At 41.4% G+C, this 22248-nt stretch overlaps 4 protein-coding genes across 6 annotated transcripts; 1 reads left to right on the top strand and 3 right to left on the bottom strand.

The window, feature by feature from the left end:
* Positions 1–3409: 3409 nt before the first annotated feature.
* LOC133933563 (histone H4) lies at positions 3410–5679 on the bottom strand. Of its 3 annotated transcripts, none has more exons than XM_062380700.1 (2): positions 5671–5679; positions 3410–3745 (listed from the first exon to the last, which is right to left on the bottom strand). In XM_062380700.1, the coding sequence occupies exons 1-2, from the start codon at positions 5677–5679 to the stop codon at positions 3434–3436; spliced, it is 321 nt and encodes a 106-aa protein (XP_062236684.1). In that variant the 3' UTR covers positions 3410–3433. The 3 variants fall into 3 exon arrangements, with proteins under 3 accessions (XP_062236684.1, XP_062236683.1, XP_062236685.1); XM_062380699.1 differs by lacking the exon at positions 5671–5679 and adding an exon at positions 4572–4583; XM_062380701.1 differs by lacking the exon at positions 5671–5679 and adding an exon at positions 4354–4371.
* Positions 5680–11008: 5329 nt separating this feature from the next.
* Positions 11009–11395, bottom strand: LOC133933522 (histone H2A-like). Its single transcript, XM_062380653.1, has one exon. It carries the CDS (start codon positions 11393–11395, stop codon positions 11009–11011), a length of 387 nt encoding a protein of 128 aa, XP_062236637.1.
* A 299-nt stretch (positions 11396–11694) lies between these two features.
* LOC133933493 (histone H3) lies at positions 11695–12105 on the top strand. The gene has a single exon (XM_062380624.1). The coding sequence runs from the start codon at positions 11695–11697 to the stop codon at positions 12103–12105; it is 411 nt and encodes a 136-aa protein (XP_062236608.1).
* Positions 12106–14047: 1942 nt separating this feature from the next.
* On the bottom strand, positions 14048–14422 carry LOC133933557 (histone H2B-like). Its single transcript, XM_062380691.1, has one exon. It carries the CDS (start codon positions 14420–14422, stop codon positions 14048–14050), a length of 375 nt encoding a protein of 124 aa, XP_062236675.1.
* Between the last annotated feature and the right edge of the window lie 7826 nt (positions 14423–22248).

Here is a 22248-nt window from a genome sequence, read left to right as displayed (position 1 = left end):
TCTGCACATTTCCCCTGATTTATTTACATGTATTAATAGGTATTGTGGGTGGAATCATTCGCTTACAGACATACCACGCTGAACACGCCCATTGAGGTCGTCACAGTGAGATGGAAAGAAGCAAAACTTAAGTGTCTATTCCACTAGTATAATAAGTTTCTACGTCAATGTATTGTCCGTTTTTCGTTTGTTCGAAAAGAAGAGTTTATTATTTTAAACAATCCCCTGACAGATCTTGCTGTTTGGGGAAATTTCGATTTTTTTATTTAACCTAGAAAGACGGACAGCATGGCAACAAACGAGAAGGAGCAGACAGACGTAAAAACAATCACGGACAGAGCAAGAGGAGGAGGTGAAAGATGTGAAGTAAAGGACGGACAACAAGAGAACAGACAGGAAAATGCCAGTGAGAGGGCACACGGACCAAACACTTCCACCGCTGGTCAAACGAGGCACAGAGGGAAAATATGCGGAGAGGAGCAACGAGGGGAGTGAACAGGAGGTCTCATTTATAACCGTTGCGGGGGCTGAAACGTGCGCACGCCACTTCTCAAGCAAACGTTGCGTATTTCCACGCAAACTCTGACCCATGCGTACGAACGTTTTGGAGAGGGGAAAGTGGCGACACAGACGTGAGGTGGTGAACTGAAGTCAGAGTATTGATCCAATTCATCATTTACAATAAAACCAACAGCTTAGTTTTGCTCGAGCGACATGTCTGTTCCACTCGAACCTTTTAGTTTAAACATGACTTGCAGCAAATTACGTTTAGATTCCATTTAATCGTGGAGTTACGGAGCCGAGTCATTCATAGGTTTTAATATAGTCTTCAAACACTGCGTGTATCATCAAATCACTGCAGTGAACGTGACTGTGCCATCAGGCTCACAGAGCGCACTGGAGATCACTTACAGGAAATGAAGAAACTTTCCAAATAATATCCCAGAGGAGGTGAGGATCCACAGATGTGAGGGAATTGGTCCGAGGCTCTAAATAAATAAATACTACCGTGACAGTGGCAAGGGGTTCTGCGTGCATGCGAATGGAAGGATGAGGAAGAAGAGAGGGTTCAGCGATGTCTGATCAGCTGATACAGATTATATTGATCTGTGATCTGTGATATTTTGTTTTAACTTCAGGCTCCGTTCTCTCTCTCGTCTTCACTCACACCCGTTCTCCGCAGTCCGTGCTGTTTTCGTTCTGTTTTTTTTTTGTCTTTCGTTCGGTTATTTCCACCGCTTGCTCCCTTGTTACCAAACTGACTCCCAGCTCTGCACTTTCCTCCAGCCGTCCCCTTGAAAAGTTTCTCCTTCGATGTATGTTAGTTTCCTATGATCTGGTCTGGCTATGATTTGGCCTGAGTCATCAAAGCACACTGTCTGAAGTTATTGTTTGATCTGAATTAAACTGTACAATGTGCAAGGTTTTCTTTATGTAAAAGTTAATTTAAGACAGAAATAGAGTATCAAACGTAAATATAAGAATGTAAATAAGTTTTGCTAAGATATCGTATTATTATTTCAGAGGAGCGTGACTCTGGATCAGTTCAACCAAGAGCTGAACTTGTTTTCTGAGCTTTCGACCACTTCTCAGGGTCGTCTTCAGTGAACTCAAATAGCTTTTGCCTCATCAGGTGAGCTAAGGTTGTAATGTTGGTCGTGAGATAGTATATTTTAATTATACGCTGACAAATTTACTAAGTGTTTAAATCATAAAGCTGAGAAAAACATCACCTGGAAAAACCCTCTACTCCCTGTTAATAAATGTAACCTCGTAACTTTCCCTCTGTTGGTGTTGCAGTGTCTGATGACAGTTCATCAATACTTTAGTTTAATGACAGCCACTGATCAAGTTGATGCAGCTACAGAGCTCATTTCTATGACTCAAACAAGTAGCTGCAATAAAGCAGGAGAAGCTGAGCTACTGGAAAACAAAGCTTCTGACAGAACATGGAGGAGAGTTCTTCTGGTAGTGGACTTTACTCCGGTTCACATCATTTGGAGAGCAGCTCCGTCTGTTGGCTGCCTGAGGTTACTACAACACAGTATGGTTACATGATGTGAGGCCGGAATTGTCATTTTTCTAAGCAACTGTCACTTTTCTATTGAGCAAGGAAAGACACAAGGCAATACGATAAATATAACAACAAAGGCACACTCTTTAAAAAGTATGGTATTTGAAGTAATGACGATATTGCTGAACATCATGTTACATGATGCATGTGTGTAGGTAAAAGTAGGCTACCCCTTCACAGAGTTTAAAGCTATGTTTTATAATATTTGATGTTTTGATATTAACTAACTTCTTAATCTGAACATTGTAAGATGACATCTAATATTGCTCAATCTATCTAGACTCCCTGTAGTTAAGAACTGTTGACGCAGGAATTGTTCTTCTCCACATCGTAGCCTCCGGCAGCCAGTGAGTAAGTCAATAGTCAGTCAGTCAGGGTCCATAAGGCTTCAGTGTAAGGCCGTTACCAAACTCCCGAGGTACGAGGGAACGTCAGTGTCTTTCGCACGCTGTGGTGTGCACGTAGAGGACCACTCGTGTGTTCTTCATAGCAGCAAATGTAGATATGTGAATTTAGATTTTCACTTTATGGCTGTGTGTCTGTGTGTATATATTTATGTGTGAGGGTGGATATGTGTGTGAGTGTCTGTGTATTCATGTTAATGTCTGTTTGTTAATCTATTTGAATTAAAATACAAGTCAGATAATGTAAGTAACATGATGAATTTATTTAACTTGGCCAACATTTCTTTTTTCTTGTCTCACCACTCTCCCCACGTGCTTGACTGAAAGATAGAATGAGTAATGTCCACTTCACTTCCTTAAATTGTGGTCAGATTGTTGTTTATTTTATAGTTATGCTGTTACAGGGGGTGACTCATTTTCACCTACGCCTCAACATCCGTTCAAAGCAACAAACTGGTGAGGTGCAGCACCTAATCAAACAGCTCTGTCCCTGGTCCTTTTTAATTACACTCTGATATTTAACTTAGTGTTCAACTGATCAAGTTGATGCAGCTACAGAGCTCATTTTCAAAACTCAGAACAGATCAGAATCTGCAATAAAACAGGAGAAGCTGAGCTACTGGAAAACAAAGCTTCTGACAGGACATGTAGGAGAGTTCAACTGGTAGTGGACGTTGTTCCAGTTCACATATCTGGAGAGCAGTTCTATCTGTTGGCTGCCTGGTGTTACTACAGTATATATACACACATACATGTGTATAAAGCGATAACAGTTCAATATAAACTGTTTTTTATGGTCACTTCTACGTTTAGAAATTAAAGAGGAAACTACGATTAGTAATTGTTATGTGATGTTTTGAACGACTTATTGTTGAGCAGAGGATGTGAGCTCTCATTGACTCGGTGTGTGGCTCTTAAAAGAGCCGTTGTGTTGTTGAGCTGTTGGAAAGTGAGTTTATCCGCCGAAGCCGTAGAGAGTGCGGCCCTGTCTCTTCAGAGCATACACCACGTCCATGGCGGTGACGGTCTTCCTCTTGGCGTGCTCGGTGTAGGTGACAGCATCGCGGATCACGTTCTCCAGGAAAACCTTCAACACGCCGCGGGTCTCCTCGTAGATCAGACCGGAGATACGCTTCACTCCGCCACGGCGAGCCAGGCGGCGGATGGCGGGCTTGGTAATGCCCTGGATGTTATCACGGAGAACTTTGCGGTGACGCTTTGCGCCTCCTTTACCGAGCCCCTTTCCTCCCTTTCCTCGTCCAGACATCTTTCTTCAGTAAGATGAGATCTAGTCAATGCACTGCTACGCGAAAACACAGCTAGTCATAGCCAGAATGAGGACCTATTAGAAGACAGAGGCAGCCGTCTTCCTCCTCTGTGGATTCTCATGGCCGCTGATAAATACGTCTATGGTGCGCTAGCGCCTCCACAGGTGTGGATGTAGGACGGCAGATATTAAAGTCTGACACTTTCTCAGTTTTGTGTAGCAGTAGGACTGTAGCACGTTTCCATCCAGTAGGAATAGTGCCGGTGAAAAAGGCTTGGTTAGAAATAAGAGTATCATTAGGACTGATTGTGGAAGTACTTAGTCAAAGTATGAATATTGAGCAGCCTTGAATGAAAAACAATGGTCACACAAAGACTCAGCTCACAATGTCTCACTTAGCCCTCCTGTTAGTCTCACATTGAAATAGTTTATCCTTTGAGTCCTTTGGACCCCAGCTATTAAAACCCTCCATAACATTATTGGAATAAAAATTGTAACCTAAGTGACCAAGTATGTAACCAAGTATGGTTTGTGTGTTTGTTAACTACTTAAATAGCTTTTAATCTAAAACACAACCCCCAACCAAACGTGTTAGTGCAGTGTCCAGCAGTGTAAGCACTTGATGCTTGTGTGGAACTGTTTTTGAAAGTGTTATGGACATTTATTATAAGTCCGGGCTGACAGTGTGACTATGTTCACCTTTCATTTTGCATCATTGGATACTGACCAGTTTTAAAAGCACCTCATGTATGCTTGAAAGTGTTGTTGATTACAATCTGACATTCTGCTGGATTCTGTTTTACTATATTCATCTGGTTTTGTTTGCAGATATGGACATTGAATAAAATGGTCATGGTTTTGTGGGGGCATCCTTAACATTGTATTTTCATCCCCCGTAACCTGTAGCCGTCCACAGCGACGGGGAGCTTGTCAACATGTTGGTTTATCCCGAATATGAGAAGAGCCGGTCTGGTCTAATTTCAACAAGTATTTACTAATATGACGCCTTGTGAGTCGGTCAGTAAGCATGCACCATCTCCAGACAAAACAACGCCTTGCCTATCTGCCCTCCTGAAGCTGGGCCAGCTGCATGAACTCTGTGTGGAAGCTAAGGGAGGTATGCTTTAATATAAAAAGTTAAGTATGAGAACAAGTAAAAGTACAGCGTAATGAATGTCACAGATTCAAAGTTCTCACAGTAGGCCTTATTAGACAGCTGCAAGTTTGAACAGCGATGTGACGCACACACATTTGAACCAGCTTCCACATTAACACTAAGCAGCAAAGGTTACTAAAAGTCACCGTGTGAGGGCTACATATTTCCCACATATTCTTCCCAAACTGCCCCTACCCCCACCCCCGTCTAACAAACTGCTTTTGTTTAAAGTTGACTTTCAGAGCCATCTCCACAGACACGCACACATGCATAGTAAAGATTTCAGTCTTAACAAGCTCAACAAACTTCTGGGCAAAGTGACCATCTCTCAAATTTGTCTTTGCTATCGTACCTTTGATTCATGATTTAAAAACGATGAGATCAACAACAACACTGTTATTTTGGTTATGCCATGGGCTTGGATGGGGTTGAGTGAAGGTTTTTTTTTTTTTTTTTTTAAATCATTGTTAGCATTTAAAGCATTATGTGTAATAGTGTTTTTATATAAAGTAATATGTAATTAAAGTCTGTTTGAGTGGTTAAAATGACATGTTTACATTCTACAATGTACACAAACACTTTCACATACTGCACACGTGTGTACATTCTGGATAAACACAGAGTTTGTTGACACTAAGGCCTTAAATTGTAATATGAATGTGTTATTGGCTATAAAAGTCTGAGAAGACTTGATCTTTAGACCAGTAGGTAACATATTGACAGGTTAACAGAGAGTTCTCACACACGGGTCAAATCGTTTTTCAGAAACGTTTGTCATGTTTAAATGATTATTTTACACAAATAATAATGATCATAATATACAAAAACATATATCCCAGTGTTACTATGGTGAGAAAAAGTTTGTATTTACTGAGTAGAGAAATTCTCAAACTAATTTACAGCTTAAACATTTTCTGGAAATTAAATGATGTAACCTGTTTACTTTTGGTGTTAAATGAGAGAAATGTGCCCCAATATTAATTTAATCCTTGCTTGAGGTGAATATTGACAAATTCAACATGGATATGAAATGTAGCCCTACTTCTATAATGACTCTCAAGCTTCATCAGGATGAAAAATTCACGGCTCTGATAGGAAGTCTGGCTCAACTTCACCAGGAGCCTCGGCCATCAGCGGTGTGTTTGCTGCCTGCACAATTACTTGACTTTATTACTAAGAGATCCTCAACAGGTGCTTGTTTTCACTCGGTGTCTCTGAACAAACATGTGGAGCAGCTAGGAAACGGGTTTTGGTGGAGCTGTGGTGCTTTTGAACTCATTTTAGGAGAGAAACTAGTGGGAAAAGCCGCTGAGCAGCGCTGCTCACCGCGGTGAACGGGGCGTGTTCGGAGGCTCCACCGACCAAATGCAGAGAGCATCAGAGCTCTTCATGACTTCAACATGAAGACAAATAAGTCCGCTACCTGCTTCCTCACTGTCAGCCTCAAGCACCGCTCACCCACTGAGTTTTTACTCGTTTATCAGTGAAGAGAAAACACAAGTGTCTGTGCGTTCACACTGTACACGGGAGCCACGGCTCGATTGAGTCTCCACGGTTCTCATGGTGTGTTCAAGTACCGCCTCCCGATCAGGACTCTTCATCAGTCCTGTAACTCACTCCGTTAGTTCGTCGTTGATCTAAACGCAAAGCGAAAGATGGCAGAAGCCGCTCCAGCTCCAGCACCAGCCGCCGCCAAGGTTAAAGCGGCCAAGAAGAAGGTCGTGAAACCGAAGACCGCCGGCCCCAGCGTCAGTGAGCTCATCGTGAAGGCCGTGTCCGCGTCCAAGGAGCGCAGTGGCGCGTCCGTGTCCGCCCTCAAGAAGGCTCTGGCTGCCGGAGGCTACGATGTGGAGAAGAACAATTCCCGCGTCAACACCACCATCAAGAAGCTGGTTGTCAGCGGGACCCTGGTCCAGACCAAGGGAACCGGGGCCACCGGCTCGTTCAAGATGAGCAAGAAAGAGGCAGTGAAGAAGGCCGCTCCCAAAGCCAAGAAGCCCGCCGCCAAGAAACCCGCAGTGGCTAAAAAGCCCAAGTCGGCGGGAGCCATGAAGCCAGCAGCCGCTAAAAAGTCCCCGAAGAAGGTGGCTAAACCAGCAGCGGCCAAGAAGCCCACCAAGAGCCCCAAGAAAATGGCGAAGAGCCCCAAGAAAGTGGCGAAGACTCCCAAGAAGGTGACGAAGAGCCCCAAGAAGGTGGTGAAAAAGGCGCCTGCTGCCAAGAAGTCCCCCGCGAAGAAGGTCGCCAAACCCAAAGCGAAGAAGACAGCAGCCAAGAAGAAGTGATCTGTCCTCACTGTGAAACATGTCCATCCTGGTAAAAGGCTCTTTTAAGAGCCACACACGTCTTTCCACAAAGAGCTGTTTCCTCATCATTCATCACCACTGTCCATAAATATGTAGAGACAGAGTTCTTAACTACAGGGAGTCTAGATAGATTGAGCAATATTAGATGTCATCTTACAATGTTCAGATTAAGAAGTTAGTAAATATCAAAACATCAAATATTATAAAACATGGCTTTAAACTCTGTGAAGGAGTAGCCTACTCCTACCTACACACATGCATCATGTAACATGATGTTCAGCAATATCGTCATTACTTCATATACCATACTTTTTAAACATTAGAAATATAATTAGGAAACAGACACTGATTATTCTGCACTTTGTGTAGATTTTTTGTTTTTTTATGAACACCAGAAGAATCTCAATCCTGTAATTCTGAATGCTGAGATGGCGAGCAGAACCCAGACCGTGGATGCAGTGTGGCCAACTGTATGATCCAGATTGAACCTGATCGTTTATCCAGAAGACATCAGACCCCAGTACTGCCCGTCAGGTAGACAGGTAGTACTGAGTTTAGAGACATAAAGACCCGGACCAGAACGGAACCAGTGAATCTTCAAGCACACACTACACTGGGAACTGAATATATACACACACATTGAAAGGACAGTTATTTTATGAGAATACATCATTTATTGTGTTTGTATTATGTTATACTGTTTTATATTGTGATTGTTTGGTTGATTTTTTCAATAAATTGGTCATTTGTTCAACTAGTTCTTTGACATAAACTAGTACTCAATGATAATATATATATATTTAAATATATTATTGTTGATACTAGATACTAGACCCACTTATCTGGGTCTAGTATTAGAAAAAAGCACTAAATATCGACATAAATTCCTATATATATATATATATATATATATATATATATTATATAAATAATAACAATAACAATAATAAACACATATTTCTTATAATTACCCTGATGGTAATAGGTTATTTCATCTCTTTTATATGTAAGTCAATCTTACGTGCTGTTCTTTCATATTTAGTCAATTGTACCTGTTGCTCCTTTATAAGTAAGTCAAATAATCAAATAGCCTATGGTATCAAAGGAGCCAATTATCTATGTGACATGACAGCATCATAGGATCAAATTATCTAAGGATATGATCTTTGAATTGATTTGAACAGTGTTAGGTAATATATATATTACATATAATTATCAATAATAACAATAATAAAACAAATATTTCACAATCACTCTCACTCCTCCTTTTCTTAATATAGCAGCTCCCCTCATGTTCCCATCGCCATTGTTTGTATACACATCTCCCATCTATTCGTTCTGCACTTCTCTCATTTGGATTTCAAATCACTGTGTTCCTTGTTAACATATGTCATAATTACCCATCCTATATATCTGATGTATTTTGTTTTTCAGCCCCCTGGTATTTAATGAAATTAGTATTAGCATTATTAGTATTCTTGTTTTCAATCTTTATTCTTACTCTTACTTTTCTTATTCATCCTCATTTGCCTCTCTGTGTTCTGTCTTTTCCTTATTGGTGTTACTTTTTCCATTAATTCCATGTCTGTTTCAGATCCTGGCGACATAGACGTTGCCTAGGGATGTTCAGCGATATCGCCATTACTTTATATACCATACTTTTTAAAGAGTCTGCCTTAGTTGTTATATTTATCGTTTTACCTCGTGTCTTTCCTTGCTAAATAGAAAAGTGACAGCTGCTTAGAAAAATGACAATTCCAGCCTCACATCATGTAACCATACTGTGCTGTAGTAACCTCAGGCAGCCAACAGATGAAGCTGCTCTCCAAATGATGTGAACCTGAGTAAAGTCCACTACCAGAAGAACTCTCTTCCATGTTCTGTTCCGAAGCTTTGTTTTCCAGTAGCTCAGCTTCTCCTGCTTTATTGCAGCTACTTGTTTGAGTCATAGAAATGAGCTCTGTAGCTGCATCAACTTGATCAGTGTCTGTCATTAAACTAAAGTGTTGGTGAACTGTCATCAGACACTGCAACACCAACAGAGGGAAAGTCACAAAGTTACATTTACTAACAGGGAGTAGAGAGTTTTTCCAGGTGATGTTTTGCTCAGCTTTGTGATTTAAACACCAAGTAAATGTTTCAGCTTACAATTAAAATATACTATCTCAAGACCAACATTACAACCTTCGCTCACCTGATGAGGCCACAGCTATTTGAGTTCACTGAAGAAGACTCTGAGAAGTCGTCGAAAGCTCAGCAAACAAGTGGAGGTCTTGGTTAAACTGATCCAGAGTCCTTCTCCTCTGGGGAAAAAGAGTAAACTTCAGTGCTCAACACGTTTATTGAGGAATCCAAACCATTCAGATGGTGACAGAGCTCCATGCACTGTCACACCAGAAGAATCACAGGAGAAAATGTATACAATAATAATAATGATGGCTGAGTTCCATTTAGCTGCTCCACTTCAATGGTCCTGGTGTTCTGAATGCTGGATAACTGTTATGTGTACTGGGGCACTTTAATACAACAGAGGACCTGGTCAATGTTTTGCATGAAAACCTGTCTCATGTGAAACACGTCTATAATCCCACATGTGACCGGACACACAGCACCTAACTTTTAAAAGCAGATTTTACAGATTAAGCAAAGGTACCAGAGTGATTGTTTATGACTACATTACTATCTTATGAGAGTTTGTAAGATGTTTAACCAATAGCTCTCTTTACTTCTCACCCTATATTTGCAGAATGACAAATGTAAAGAGCGTTCAAATTGCATTAAATCTGTTCTACCCACACTAGTTTCTATTTCATTGGGAAGATAGTATGTGTTGTTTTTGCATTCGTACCGTCCATCATGAGAGATGTATGCCATGGATCCATGAACCTTAGACGTACTGAAATTTGAAGTGTGTATCTTTTATATTTAAACTTCCATATGAGTGATGGTTTCCTCACCAGGTGACACAAACATCTGACACAGAATGAACCATACCAATGAATACATATTGAATGCTAGTGGCCTGCAGAGGGTGGTGAAAACTGCCCAACACATCACTGGTTCCTCACTCTCCACCATTGAGGCTGTCCAGAGCAAGAGATGTCTGCGAGGGCTCGCAGCATTGTCAAGGGCAGCTCACAACCCAGCCACAGACTGTTTGCCCACCTCCCTTCTGGGAGACGCTACAGGGTCCTCCGTTCCCGGACCAGCAGGTCCAGGAACAGCTTCATCCCTGTGGCTGTCACCCTGCTAAACTCTGCACCACAGTAAAAGCAGCTGCCCCGCACCACACACAGCTCCTCCAGTGACTATACTTCCCTCCTCCACCCTGGCTTGGACTGCCGCCCACCGTCCTCCAACCATTAAATATTTGCACTAGACTGCTACTTATTTTTTTTGTTTACTACTGTATAATCCCACCAATAGTGTATTCATATTCATATATATTGATCTTGCTCATAGTATATTCATCGTTCTTATATAATAAAATACCTCTTAATACTGCTCTATTCCATATATATTTATTACTGTACATATCTTATGTATTTACAAATTTTACTTCACATTTTCCGTTTTTTTAAATTTGCACATTACTCTGCACTTGTACTGCCTTTATTGCACTTCTGGTTATATATAAGCACTTCTACTGTGCAATGAGATTAAAGTTGAATCTAATATAATCTAAAAATGACTTGTGCGTGTGCTTTAAATTGATGGGTGATATGAGGAGTTTTGTTCTTCAGAGGTGAGTGTGTGGCTCTTAAAAGAGCCTTTGTGTCGTTGGTTTCCAGCAGCTTTGCTTTACTTGGACTTGGGGGCCTTCTCGGTCTTCTTGGGCAGAAGAACAGCCTGGATGTTGGGCAGCACGCCGCCCTGAGCGATGGTCACTCCGCCCAGGAGTTTGTTGAGCTCCTCGTCGTTGCGGACGGCCAGCTGCAGGTGGCGGGGGATGATACGGCTCTTCTTGTTGTCGCGGGCGGCGTTTCCAGCCAGCTCCAGGATCTCAGCGGTGAGGTACTCCAGCACAGCCGCCAGGTAGACGGGGGCGCCGGCACCAACGCGATGTGCGTAGTTGCCTTTACGCAGCAGTCTGTGAACACGACCGACGGGGAACTGGAGCCCAGCGCGGGAAGAGCGAGTCTTTGCCTTCGCTCTGGCCTTTCCGCCGGTTTTGCCTCTGCCTGACATTATGGATGTAGATTGTTTCCTAACACACGTCAAAAGAAACTGCGGTGCAAAGCATGATCACTCCCCTATATACACGCGGATCGCGCGGGAAGGTTCATGCCAGACCAACCAGCATAGAAGCCTCCAGCTGAGCAGCGGGGATGGTCGACCCTTTTGTCGAACAAGCAGACAGTACCCGAGGAGGAGCCTATCCCCGATCTGAAGCAGCGTCACCAATTCAGGGCTGGCTTCGCGGTTTAAAAGCAGAGTGTTTCTCTACAGCTTCACTCTTTCTCCCGATCGCAGAGAAAAGCAACAAAATGGCAAGAACCAAGCAGACCGCCCGTAAATCCACCGGAGGCAAAGCCCCCAGGAAGCAGCTGGCCACCAAGGCTGCGCGTAAGAGCGCCCCGGCCACCGGCGGCGTGAAGAAGCCTCACCGTTACAGGCCCGGTACCGTGGCTCTGAGAGAGATCCGTCGCTACCAGAAATCGACGGAGCTGCTGATCCGCAAGCTGCCCTTCCAGCGCCTGGTGAGAGAAATCGCTCAGGACTTCAAGACCGACCTGCGCTTCCAGAGCTCCGCTGTCATGGCTCTGCAGGAGGCCAGCGAGGCCTACCTGGTCGGCCTGTTTGAGGACACCAACCTGTGCGCCATCCACGCCAAGAGGGTTACCATCATGCCCAAGGACATCCAGCTGGCCCGCCGCATCCGCGGAGAGAGAGCTTAAACTGCTGCTGCTCCACTGACCATAACAACGGCTCTTTTAAGAGCCACTTCACTGCACTCAAGACAAAACTCCTTTGTTGCCCTGCTCGTTATAGACCGTTAATACATATAATACACTAAAGAATTGACTGCAGAGATTAAAGTAAATATCAATACCATTAAAGCATTAAATAAACTACTTTCTGTAAAGTAACTACAGTACAGCACAAGGAGCATTTGCACAAGTTTAAACATTTAACTGCAGTATAGTTTTATAACATTAACTAACAGCAAACAGTTGTTAGTATTTCATAATACTACATAAAATAGTTCACAGTGACACATATTTGTTACATTATTAGCTCTGCAAAGAATACACGTAGGAAATTATGCAAAGTAAGACCTGGCCTGCTTTTAATCTAATATTAATTAATATCGCTGCTTTCACTTCACCAGTTAAATGGAACCATCGTTAGAGATGCAATGAAATAAATGCTGTGGATGCTGGAGAGTCCTTCTATAATTAGAAGTTCATTTCATATCCATGTTGAAATAGTCAATTTGACTTAATATTCACTTCTTGTTTGATTTTCTCTTCAGCTATATATATATATTATCTATTTTAAATTTAGATATTCTATGTTATTATTTTTTCTAACATTTTTTTTGGGGGGGGGGGTTGTAATTACTGACCATTGCTAGAAGATAGCCAGTGACTGCTTAATGTTATTGTTTTGCATTTGATAATAAAAATCTTGAGTGTTGAAGGAATGGTCAAATTAATATTGAGGCACATTTCTCTCGTTTAATACAAAAATTCAACAGGTTGTATCATTTATTTGTATGGATGAGTATGTATAGCCTTGCTGGAATTTGCAATGTCTCTGCTGTCTGATTTAGAAAATACCATCTTTGGTTATTCACATTAACAATAGGATATCTGTTTATGTAAGTAAAATAATAATTAAAACATGACAAATGTTTTTGAAAACTATTTGTCTCGTGAGTGAGAGATCCCTGTCAACCTGTCCATACGTTACTCTTAGTCTTCTCCGACTTGAATAGGCAATAAGACATTCATATTACTAATATAGGCCTTAGTGTCAACAGACATACTGTGTATTCAGAATCCACACAAGTGTGCAGTATGTGAGAGTGTTTGTATAGTTTGCTGTGGGTAAATCGTAGCATGTAAACAGGTAATTTAAACCATTCAAAAATACTTTATTTTTGTAATTCCCATGCTCACTGCGATAACTCATCGTTGTGGACGGACAGCTACAGGTGGCGGGGGATGAAAAAAGCAGGTTAAGGATGCAACCACAAAACCATGACCATTTTTCCTAAGGTCCATATCTGCATTAGAGACCAGATGAATTTAGTAAAACAGAATCCAGCAGAATGACAGTTTGAAATCAACAACACTTTCACACATACATGAGGTGCTTTTCAAACTGTTCAGTATCCAATGATGCTTACTGAAAGATTAGCATATTAACATATTCTGTATATTATCTATTCTCAGAGTAGTAAACAAACAAGGTATATTTGTCAAGCTTAATAATACTGTAAACAACTTTGAAGAATTTATTCCTCTGACCATTTTGCATTCCACCACCCAAAATGATTTACACCTAGCTATGGAAGATAGCCTGATATATATATACATACCATTCTAACCACCAGGGGGTAGAACACCTCCTCATAAATATCGCGGATCACTGATAGAAACCAATATTAGATATAAAAATTTATATTTTTAAATTGGAGTGACTATGCAGGATGTTAACAATGTATTCATCATGATAATCCTTTTCAATTTGATTAAACCATGCTCCATTATTAGTTAAAAGTGGCTGTTTAAATATTGATGAACATGTCATTAAAGTCAGGACAGTTTGTCTCCATAGAGAAAGTGTGTGGCTCTTAAAAGAGCCGTTGGTTTGATGTCTCCGCAGAGTGGTTTACTTGGAACTGGTGTACTTGGTCACGGCCTTGGTGCCCTCAGACACGGCGTGTTTAGCCAGCTCCCCGGGCAGCAGCAGGCGAACGGCGGTCTGTATCTCCCTGGAGGTGATGGTGGAGCGCTTGTTGTAATGAGCCAGACGAGAGGCCTCACCGGCGATGCGCTCGAAGATGTCGCTCACGAAGGAGTTCATGATGCCCATGGCCTTGGAGGAGATCCCAGTGTCGGGGTGGACCTGCTTCAGCACCTTGTACACGTAGATGGCGTAGCTCTCCTTCCTGGACTTTCTCCTCTTCTTTCCGCCCTTACCGGGGGCCTTCGCCACCGCTTTCTTGGAGCCCTTCTTGGGCGCTGGCTTCGCTACGTCAGGCATTGTCACGAGATTTTTTCGTTCAAATGAATTCAGACGTTGGTGGCCAGGCTGTATTTGAACATATCACATGTAAATCATTGTGTGCCGTTCCTTCTCTCTCATTGGCTGAATGTGGAGCGCCAGTGTAACAGCACGGGGGAGTGTCTCCATGTTCATGAGTCCATTATTCTGCTGCCGACAGAGGCTGAACTGTTCAGCTCAACTGGAACATTTGGGGTGTTAAGAAATGTAAGATGTCCCCGAAACTTATTAGGATTTATGTTAGTATCACATAAGTATCATTAAAAACAATCTAAACCAAAGCAACCTGATAAATGCACAGCTCTAAATGATAAGGGACGATTCATTTCACTGGTTTTGGTGCAAATGAAAGTGACAACAAATGCAATAAAAAGAAGTAAAAGCAAGACCACAACAGAAAGGGAACAGTTTTATACTTGCCGGCCCTTGACATTTGCTCTCTCCTCATCCTTTCCGACTGAATCTTCTGAAGTTTCGTGCTCTGCTAGTGTCCGTGTCACTACCTGTAGCATGAGGCGGTGCCTGAAGTCCTTTCAGGTAGCAGATATAATCTAGCTCCTCCAGGATAGAACATCCAAACGTGCAGGAGCAAGAAGGTTTGTTGTGTGCCGTAGAAGAGCATCAACCCATCAGCAGAACCGGTATCGGCTCCTTTGTGCGTGGAACATATACAGGTGTAGCTGGCCACTGGGGAACCGCCCTGCCAAAGAAAAGAAGGGAAAAAGATGATTGTGATAAATTTGGCACGTGTTTATTATAATCGTCATTATTTTTAATTGATTAAATTAGACACATGCTATAGAAACGTGGTCCTGCCTGCCGCCTCTGAATAGTATAGTCCAATTAGCTTCAACGTCACGACCTGTTTAATAGAGTACAGGGAGATTTCAGCCGGTGAAAAGTCGCCAACATCACTCTGATAGACTTTCATAATAACACGCTGTCTTTCAAAGTGCAGGCGCTGCAATCCCAGACAGCACACACTCACAGAGGCCCTGGGGGCCCCACTTACTCGCTCAGAACAACACAGTGATACGTGAGGAGCGTTACCATGAACAATATGGTAAGGGACTTTGTTGAAGAACAGTGGACACAGGTATAGTTCAAAGTTTCTCTCTGGTAACTTCTCATTGCACAACCAATCAAGTGCTGTGTTTTATTTGAGAGTGTATTGCAATAGTGTGTCCATTAACCAGTGAGTAGGTCAATAGGTCAGTCAGTCAGGGTCCAGAAGGCTTCAGTGTAAGGCCGTTACCAAACTTCTGAGGTACGAGGGAACGTCAGTGTCTAACGCACGCTGTGGTGTGCACGTAGAGGACCACTCGTGTGTTCTTCATAGCAGCAAATGAAGATATGTGAATTTAGATATGCACTTAATGGCTGTGTGTCTGTGTGTATATATTTATGTGTGCGTGTGGATATGTCTGTGAGTGTCTGTGTGTCTGTGTATTCATGTTAATGTCTGTTTGTTAACCTATTTGAATTAAAATACAAGTCAGATAATGTAAGTAACCTGATGAATTTATTTAACTTGGCCAACATTTCTTTTTTCTTGTCTCACCACTCTCCCCACGTGCTTGACTGAAAGATGGAATGAGTAATGTCAACTTCACTTCCTTAATTTGTGGTCAGATTGTTGTTCATTTTATAGTGATGCTGTTACAGGGGGTGACTCATTTTCACCTACGTCTCAACATCCGTTCAAAGCAACAAACTGGTGAGGTGCAGCACCTAATCAAACAGCTCTGTCCCTGGTCCTTTTTAATTACACTCTGATATTTAACTTAGTGTTCAACTGATCAAGTTGATGCAGCTACAGAACTCCTTTTCAAAACTCAGAACAGATCAGAATCTGCAATAAAACAGGAGAAGCTGAGCTACTGGAAAACAAAGCATCTGACAGGACATGTAGGAGAGTTCAACTGGTAGTGGACGTTGTTCCAGTTGACATATCTGGAGAGCAGCTCCATCTGTTGGCTGCCTGGTATTACTACAGTATAAATACACACACATATGTGTATATATATATAACAGTTCACCAGGCGTGTTGGTTTATCCTAAATAAGAGAAGAGCCGGACTGGTCCAATTTAAATATTTATTGAGATGCAATAAAAGTTTAACAACATAGCTATGGACAATTATCACAGCCTAGGCTAATTAAGTTAGCAATAGGTAGTTAATAATGGCCCCGAACAAAAGGGGTTTGATATAGTTATAACAGTAGATTTAATATGATTGGTTATGAAAGATTGAAGGGGAGTCACCGCAAATCAATTTGGTTCTCCCTTGTTGGTGCACAGGCATGTCCACGCCTCTTGGCAGAGAAATCCAGGAAGTGACAAGTAGCCGCTCTCTGTGACGCTACTACTACTCTGATAGTTGCTAAGCAAAATGTTCTCTTCATGAAAGGCCTTGACACAGCTGATGCCATGTGGGCCATTGGAGAAAGGAATATGATGTTCCTGCTATATTCAAACAATGTCCTGTTGATGTAAACATTAGGGTCCTCGAAACCAAAACAACGAGACAAAACAATGTCAACAAAGTCACTCTGTCCGTCCTCCAGAACTTTATCAGACAGCTGCTTGAAATATATTTGTGAATGACTCTAAGGGAATAATGGTTTAACAATTATAAGATTCATTATTAACAATATGCAGCAAGGGTTATTTATAAATCATTTGAATAAAGGCCTTATATATGGTTCAAACTGATCATGCTTCCCCCCCCCCCCCCCTTTAGTTGCAAAAAGTTTCAGTCAGACCCAAATACCATATAGAATTTAAATTCCTAACAATCCCTCTTTTCACACCATTTTCATTGTGTGAACAACTTACTGGGGTCATCCATGTACCCCTAACCACCATCCCATCCAGTGCTGTTCGGACATCAGTTTAAGAGTCAATGATCTTGGATTTTAGCCTTGTTGAGATCCTTTTGTGGAATTAATACTTTCCGTTTGTCAGGTTGCAAGAGGTGCAGCTGTCACCGGATGGGAGTGGGTTGTGGAGACATGGAGCCCAGATCCCATAGATTGAAAGGAAACAAACAGAAAAGTGATTAATATGCTGCAGTGCGTAACTGAGTTTAAAGTTGATTATATAAACTTATATTTGCAAAGGAAAATAAACAAGCAATCAAAACAAGACATACAAGTAGACCCTTCTTTTGAGGTCAACAATTTCTTTAAGATTTTGAGGAGTAGTAGCCTAATAAGTGGACATTAAAAAATAAAGATTCAAAAAGTGGAGGGAGAGTGACAAAAATCTTTGGCATTTTATGAAATATTAAATGATCAACAAGCTAAATTTCAATAAGCAGCAGATATGACAGCGTTTGAGTATTTGTGTTCAAACCATTCTCCAAAAATCATCTGACTGCTTCTATACATGATAATTCAGAAGCTTTGACTTCAAATTGCCCTGTGGTAACACAGGAATCACATACACAGGAAAAATGTGTTAGAAATGAGATTCAACAAACCGTTTCAGAGTCGACAGCTGAAACAGATTAAATAAAACTCACTCTGACACACTTTTATTTCATGATAAAATAATAAAAACTTAAGTAGAGCTTAACAACACCTTTCAAATTAAGAGCATTGGATGTTAAGATAATTGGTGAAACCAAAAACTAAAAACCTTCTTCCCTGAAATTAAGAGTTTAAAGTGTTGCAACAAAATTACAATATAATTATAGATATGGCATTCAATAAAGTGTAAACAAAGTGCTTGTATTATGGTTTGTGCTTTTCATTTAAGATGAAACACGTTATGAGTTAAAGTGTTTTAGACCTCTGATCCTTGAGTTGGATTCAGATTTATTCCTCTTTAAGTGGCGAAACATATTTATTTTAGGTCTCAAGAGTCTTACAATAGTTACATTGAGGGTGAATCAAACTCCTATTCTAAATTGCCCTGTACTTGGTGGTCAGCGCTTTGAATGGCGCATCAGAAACAGGGAAACGGTCCATGGGCATTTGTATGGTCTTTTAAGTGTTGTGTGAATTGCATGTATCATATTTGTGTACTAAGTTCTCTGCCAGAGTTGTCATGTGTTGATGCCACCAGAGTATTTCTATGTTCTTCTGAGTCCGTTTCCTACTGATATGTGTGGGTCCAGGGGCCTGTTTGAGAAATATCTGGGCTAGTTTGGATTGGAGATCTTCTCTGAGTTTGATCTCTTCTTGGGAGAGGGCCTCAGACTTATGTGGGCCATGTTGATGGGTTTTGATTCGAAGGTGACCTTCTGTGGACACTGGGCAACTTCATTGGTCATAGCTGTTGCCGTGTTCCCCGGCAACAGCCTTGCCCTCTGTAGGGGTTAAGGTTAGGGTTAGGTGTTGATCGTCTTTGTCCCATATTAGGGCAATCTCGGATCCAATGGTCAGATTGGCCGCACCGATGGCATAGATTATCGTTGTAACCTATGGTTTGATTGTCTCTTTCGATGTTCCTAGCCTGCACTACTGCGCCTGCAATTTCCAAATGTAATCCTGACACGGCAGCCATCTGATTAAGGGGCTCTTCCCCTGACCGACGAGTCTGCAGCTCTTGGAGTTCTCTCCGAACTTCCAGTCATGATTTTCCACTTCTCTGAGGTTGTTGCTTAGCTCAGCCACCTCCTCCTCACACTGTCGCTTCATACTGAGTCTTTCTGTCTCTGCAATTTCTCAAACTTTCTCTCAGTTGGGTGTTTGATTGGCTGAGAGTGTCCCGCTCTTTGCTGACCTCACTGAGGTTGCGTTGCAGCTCCATGCTCTCTCTCCTGTGGCTTTCTGCTGCGTCCTGAGTTTGGTTGGGCTGGCGTTTGCTGTTCATCACATCCCGTCTCAGTTGGTCTCTACTCTCCTCGTTCTCTGCGAAAGAAGCTCTGCACTGGTGCAACTGTTCAAGGGCAATATCAGCACGTTACTGAAGGTCGATACTTATCTCTCGTAGAGTCTGGATTTGACGTTCGTCCGTCCAGGCTGCGTCTTCCAGCTGAGAGAGAAGCTGCAGCAGGGTGGTGGGGGTCTGGACAGGGGCGGCGGCCATCTTTTGGGATAAAACGCACTGTTTTTGACAGGTTATTATTTATTTTTCTTTAGCCTGTTAATAATAATACCTCCAGAACAGCACGCTTATCAGTACTCCAAGCAGAAGGGACAGACTCAGAATAAACCAGATCCTCTACTTCAGCCACTCAATGTTTTTGTAGCGCTGTGACATGTCGATGAATGTGTGTGTATTTTGGTTGGTGGGTGTTGGTCGTGGCGGTATATCTGGGGTGTGTGTCTCTGTCTGTGAAAAGTTAAAATCAGAATCAGACTCAAAATTCTAATTCAAAATCTAAATCTAAATCTAAATATAAATCCAAATTAAAACTAAAACTAAAACTAAAATTTAATTAAAATTAACATTAAAAACAATAACAAAGACAAAAATAAAACAAAACAAACTTAATAAATACTAAATAAAACCTAATTTATTATACAATTAAACAAGCAAATCCAATGATGTCAAACCAGTTGTAACCTGAGCTTTAATATCTTTAGTTTTCCCCAGGTGTAATACCCTTTGTCAGCAACCAGTTGGTATAGAGGCCAAAATGGCAAAAGTATTCATTCAAAAGGTCTAAATTTTAGTATTTTGATAATTTCAGGCAGCACAGAATTAAGTTGAAAGTTTTGGTTGAATTTCTCATCCTCATGACTGATTTGGTTCATCGCAAGCACATGAATGACTTCAGCTCTAAACCTTTTCTCCTTTCCTCTAGTGGATTGGATATATTTGAAAAATCTGAAAACACAAATTTGTGCCTTAATAAGTATTATTTTAACAATTAAGTTTGGAATTTATTACTTCTGAATGAAGCAATAGTAAAAAACAAACAACCCAACATAAAAACAAACAACCAAGCCTCCTTATGTGGTCAAAGCCAGTTGCAAGCTGCAAAGCGTTTGGCCTTCCCCATATGGCTTTCCGACTCCCAAACTCTCTTATCTCCCTCCCATTCCTACAGTTGTGCATGTACAACATCTTTCTAACCCACATCTCTTCCCCTCCTTTCTTTACCCCTCAAGTTTTACATTCTATTATTCATCTCACAGCAAGATATTACTGAATTGAAACATCTCACTCCTATAGATCTTTCTAGGGAGAGGTGGTGGTCTAGTGGCAGAAACTTGGACTATGGGCAGAGAAGGTCTCTGGTTCGTCTCTGGTTCGACTCCACGGAGAGACAGCAAAAGACGAACCTGGATTGATCTGTCCAAAAATCCAAGAGTCTCCCTACCCTGTCTAGTGCCCCTGAGCAAGGCACCTTACTCCCCCAACATCTGCTCCCCGAGCGCCGTACATGGTCACTCACTGCTCTGTGTGTCCTGCACCAGATGGGTAAAAAGCAGAGATTAAATTTCCCTACCTGCATGAGTGTGCCTCTGCATGTCTGTGCATGTGTTTGGGATGAATAAATGGATCTTAATCTTATTCCTAACCATAGCTTTATCTTTCTCGTCATCAGTTAATCTCTCAAACCTTCAGTCAACATTCTTTTACTTTCTTTGGCAAGTTCTTTACAAGTTTACGCCTCCCGTCCATACATACAACATACATCAGATGGCAGGCATATAGCCTCTAGTCTATTTTCCTATTTTTTCTAGGAAAAAGTTGTTTTCCTGTCAGTCAGTTTTCGCTCAGTCAGTTTTTTCTGTGTCTCAGTCAGCAGTGTGACCTTGACTCTTTTTCGTCTCCTTCTCTCTCGTTTTCATAGACATACTTTTTAATTCAACCTAGATTTAGTATTTTTTGTGATTCCAGGCAGCCTAAAAATAAATTGAAAGATTATTCCCCCTATTTTCTCCCGATTTAGTTTGAATTTCTAGTCGCTATTTTGTTTATAACAAAAGCAAAAAGTTAAATCTGATATCAGGTATGTTAATTTCCCCTCAGAATAAGCTCTTTAAGCCAGTGATTGATAATAAGTAAATGCCCTGAGAATAAACTCTTTAATTCAAACTAGTTCATTTACACGAAGCAAAAAATAGGAATCTTAGTGATATTCCCACATCGACCTCCTAAAACTTTATATTTAACTACGACACCTCTCCTGAGAGAAGGGAACAAAACACAAACAAACTTTTCTGTTCACCTTTGGTGCAAACAGAATATTAATGTCTCTGTGCTTTATAATTTGGGCCTGATTCAAGCAACAAATGCGTCTCTAGGTCACAAAAACATCCTTGAAAACTAATTCTATGATCAATGCGTTTTACACAGAGCTAATAGTGATTGCAACGATTTTAACAGGTTTTTATTTACAGTGTTCCCCTGCTTTTACATCTTCAGTCACTGTCTGAAAATCTCAAATAAGCTCTGATTTCTAAACGTGAAAGACACAACACAATAACTTTTACAAAACTAAGCCAGAATAAATCCTCTCAGGTCTTTGTGTTATGAATAATAAACCACATAAGCCATAACGGACATTTCATATATCCATGTACATATGGAAGCTTTACCGTGGCTACTGCAGCAACAGCAGCTCCATGGAGACAAAAACAAAACAGCAGACAGCTTCCTACGGTGATCAGCCTCAGTGCTGAATCACCATAGATTTTACAAAACTAGTACAATTCAGGTGAGCTCACAATAATATTAATAGCAGCTTGGCGTCTTATCCCATTTTAGGCTAGACTCAGAATAACGGTAAAGTCTGTCAGTCAAGCTCCTGCCTCGTCAGCACAGGTGCTAGGTGCAGAGTTATCATATTATTACCTGAGTCCCGTTAACTAATGTTAGGCACTTGATTCAAAGTTGCACTC

The sequence above is a fragment of the Platichthys flesus genome, chromosome 22 (genome assembly GCF_949316205.1).
Source record: "Platichthys flesus chromosome 22, fPlaFle2.1, whole genome shotgun sequence".
Taxonomy (NCBI): Eukaryota; Metazoa; Chordata; class Actinopteri; order Pleuronectiformes; family Pleuronectidae; genus Platichthys; species Platichthys flesus.
The sequence above is the reverse complement of the archived record's forward strand: the minus strand, read 5'-3'. Positions and strand labels throughout refer to the sequence as shown.